A 2,626-nucleotide genomic window follows, 5' to 3' on the forward strand; every position below is an offset into this window, starting at 1 on the left:
TAAAACAAGACAACAAGAAGCAAATGAGCAGAAATACACTGCTAATAGAATAAAAGCACCAGCTAGAACACCAAAGAAGTTCATTACACTGAAGTATTACTTCCAAAAAAGAAATTTATCCTAAAAGAGCTTCTACATCTTGCTTCTTCAAGTCCAACAGGATAAAGGTATCTGATGATTACCACAGACTAAATAAAACACCAAGCCATTTTCTGTAGCAAGAGTAAACACATTTTAAATTTTTTTTTACCTTTTGAAAGAACGTTGAAAAATCTTTTGCCACATTTCCCTTGGCTGCTTTGTTTTTTAATGCCATCTCCTCAATGGTGTCTTGAAGGAATTTAGCCAATTCAAGTTTTACTCTCAATTCTTTCTTCAACCTTTCCTCCTGTTAAGAAAACATTTGGTTTTAAAAGTTCCTTCAAGAAACGTGCATGAAATATCACTTCTTCTGGCCCCAAGTAAGTCACGTGGAGTACTCCTGGGCTTCTACTGTAACACATACATCCCATGAGGGCAGTCACTCTTACCTAAGATCCCCAAATTACACTAGAAAATAGGCTCCAAGCTCCACGAGGCATGAGATGCAATGCCAGGAGTGGCCTCACCTGCTAAAACTAAAGTGAACCCTCTAAATTAGCAACAAAAAGACTGAAACTAACAAACTGGTTTGGGTAGTTCCAAACTCTTGTATCCAGCCCAGAAATCCTACACTACATCTCATCCAAACAAAGAGAATTCATCACAGAATTGGAGATGAGTGGTTATTTAGATCCCAGTACACAATCACAATTGATTATATCTGTGACTGACTGGGAGCTCCCCATGCACAAACCTCGTGGAGGCTTTTTGTACTCTGAAAGTGAGAACTTGTAGGGTTTTTGGGTGGGATTTCTAATTCTGATAAAACTTAACTAAAAGAAATAAACTCTAAACAAAAAATGTGTAAGAAGCTGTTTTATGTATTAAGTATACATATGAAAAACCTTGTATCAAGAATAAAGACTACAAATGTTACAGCATTTGTAAGTTAGAAAAATAAAGTCTCAGAGCTTTCATTTCTGAATTGAAAATGGAGATGGGGATAGCAGAAGAGACAAGAGAGGCTCAGAGCCCTGATAGCTCAGCACCTGCACATATAAAAAGGTAAACCAGGACGGCACTGGTTCATTACCATACGTTAAACAGCAAGATCTTCAAAACAAGGTAAGTAAGATAAAAGCACTACCCTAACACTGAAAAAAAAACCCAATCCAACCTTTTAGACTTTTTCTATTTTCTTTACCAAGGAGATTCCTACTTTTTTTCAAAAAATATTACTGTATTATAAATTCAGACCTGCTTACCTTTTTAGACTTTGTCTCAAATGTAGAGGGAAGCATATTAGGGAACAACTTAAGAGCTACTGGAAGCAAAAATTCCATAAATGGGACAACAAGAAAAACCAAGAAAGGGACCAGGCGGAAAAGATCGGCACATATTCGAAGGAACTGAAAGGGAAAAAAAAGAATTGTATTGATAAACTAAAACTCAAATGTTTATTTTAAAAATACGTGTTATGACCATCCAATTATCATTAAGGCTCATATATACATCGATTTGCTATGAAGAAAATATAAAATAACACAGAAAAAAAATGTGACAAAGTCAGTTTTTAGTATGTTTTTCTTCAAATTGCTATATACTACAGAGTTTCAGCAGTTTTCAACACTATAGAAAGTATTTCAAAAGCCTCAGTGTGTCTCAATAGGATTATTGAACAAGTATCTCATTTAAACCTCTTAAAAGCACCTGAAAACAGGAGGTGGTCATTTGTTGTCATTAAAGCTGCTTAACTTCTTTTATGCATCTTTATTTGTGCTCCACCACTTCTTACATGCATGAGCTACTACGGACTAAGTAATCAAGAACAAAATGAAAGATCCCTCCCCCTGTGCCTTATAACAATTGTAATGTACATTTAAATCCAGGCTAATGAGCCCAGCTTGGTAGATTCCTTTTTTTTTTTTAAATCATTGCTTTTCTAGAGCAGTAATCCTCTGTAGCAGGCCAAGGCACTGGTTACTGAATCTTCAACTGCATGAAATACCGTCCTTGTGATGTCTGTACACTCACAAATATACATATTAGGTTGCACAGTCGTTAAATCTTTCAGTAATTGCTGAAAGCTTAAGAACTCTTTTAATATTGGGGAGCACAGATCTCGCTTGATTCTAACTCATTTTACAACGGATGTAACTGGTTGTTGGGAATACAGAGACCAAAGGCCAGATGTGCACTGTGGCACACTACTGCCACAGCAGATGTCATTCCACATCAGGATTTGATAAACACAGCCATGGGTGGTAAAAACTGGCAACCTAAATGCTATTACAAAACCAAACACGTGCTTCCCCCTCCAGCCCCTCCCCGCAGCTCACAGTAAAATGAGGGGAACAGCAGCAACAACCAGCACAGACCTCACAGTCCCTAGGACTGATTTGATAGAATACAAAACCCGTAAAACTTCATTCAGAATTTTCTTAGCATAAAACCAGCCAGAATCTTAAATACTGTATGAGGAATGCACATGCTGGACAGACCCAAAGTTCCACTTCTTTCTTTTTTTTTTTTTTTTAATATATAT

General features: G+C 36.7%; 1 protein-coding gene across 1 annotated transcript in view; it reads right to left on the reverse strand.

Moving 5' to 3' along the window:
* The window catches only part of LETM1 (leucine zipper and EF-hand containing transmembrane protein 1), a 35,255-nt gene that overhangs the window by 20,395 nt on the left and 12,234 nt on the right, over nt 1-2,626 (reverse strand). Inside the window, exons 4-5 of the mRNA XM_027891989.1 lie at nt 1,347-1,490; nt 251-388 (exon numbers count right to left, since the gene is read on the reverse strand). Coding sequence (XP_027747790.1) covers nt 251-388; nt 1,347-1,490 — 282 coding nt within the window. The remainder of the gene's footprint in view (nt 1-250; nt 389-1,346; nt 1,491-2,626) is intronic.

Source organism: Empidonax traillii, unplaced genomic scaffold, assembly GCF_003031625.1.
Source record: "Empidonax traillii isolate 1590-97213 ecotype Southwest subspecies unplaced genomic scaffold, ASM303162v1 scaffold337:size667617, whole genome shotgun sequence".
Taxonomy (NCBI): Eukaryota; Metazoa; Chordata; class Aves; order Passeriformes; family Tyrannidae; genus Empidonax; species Empidonax traillii.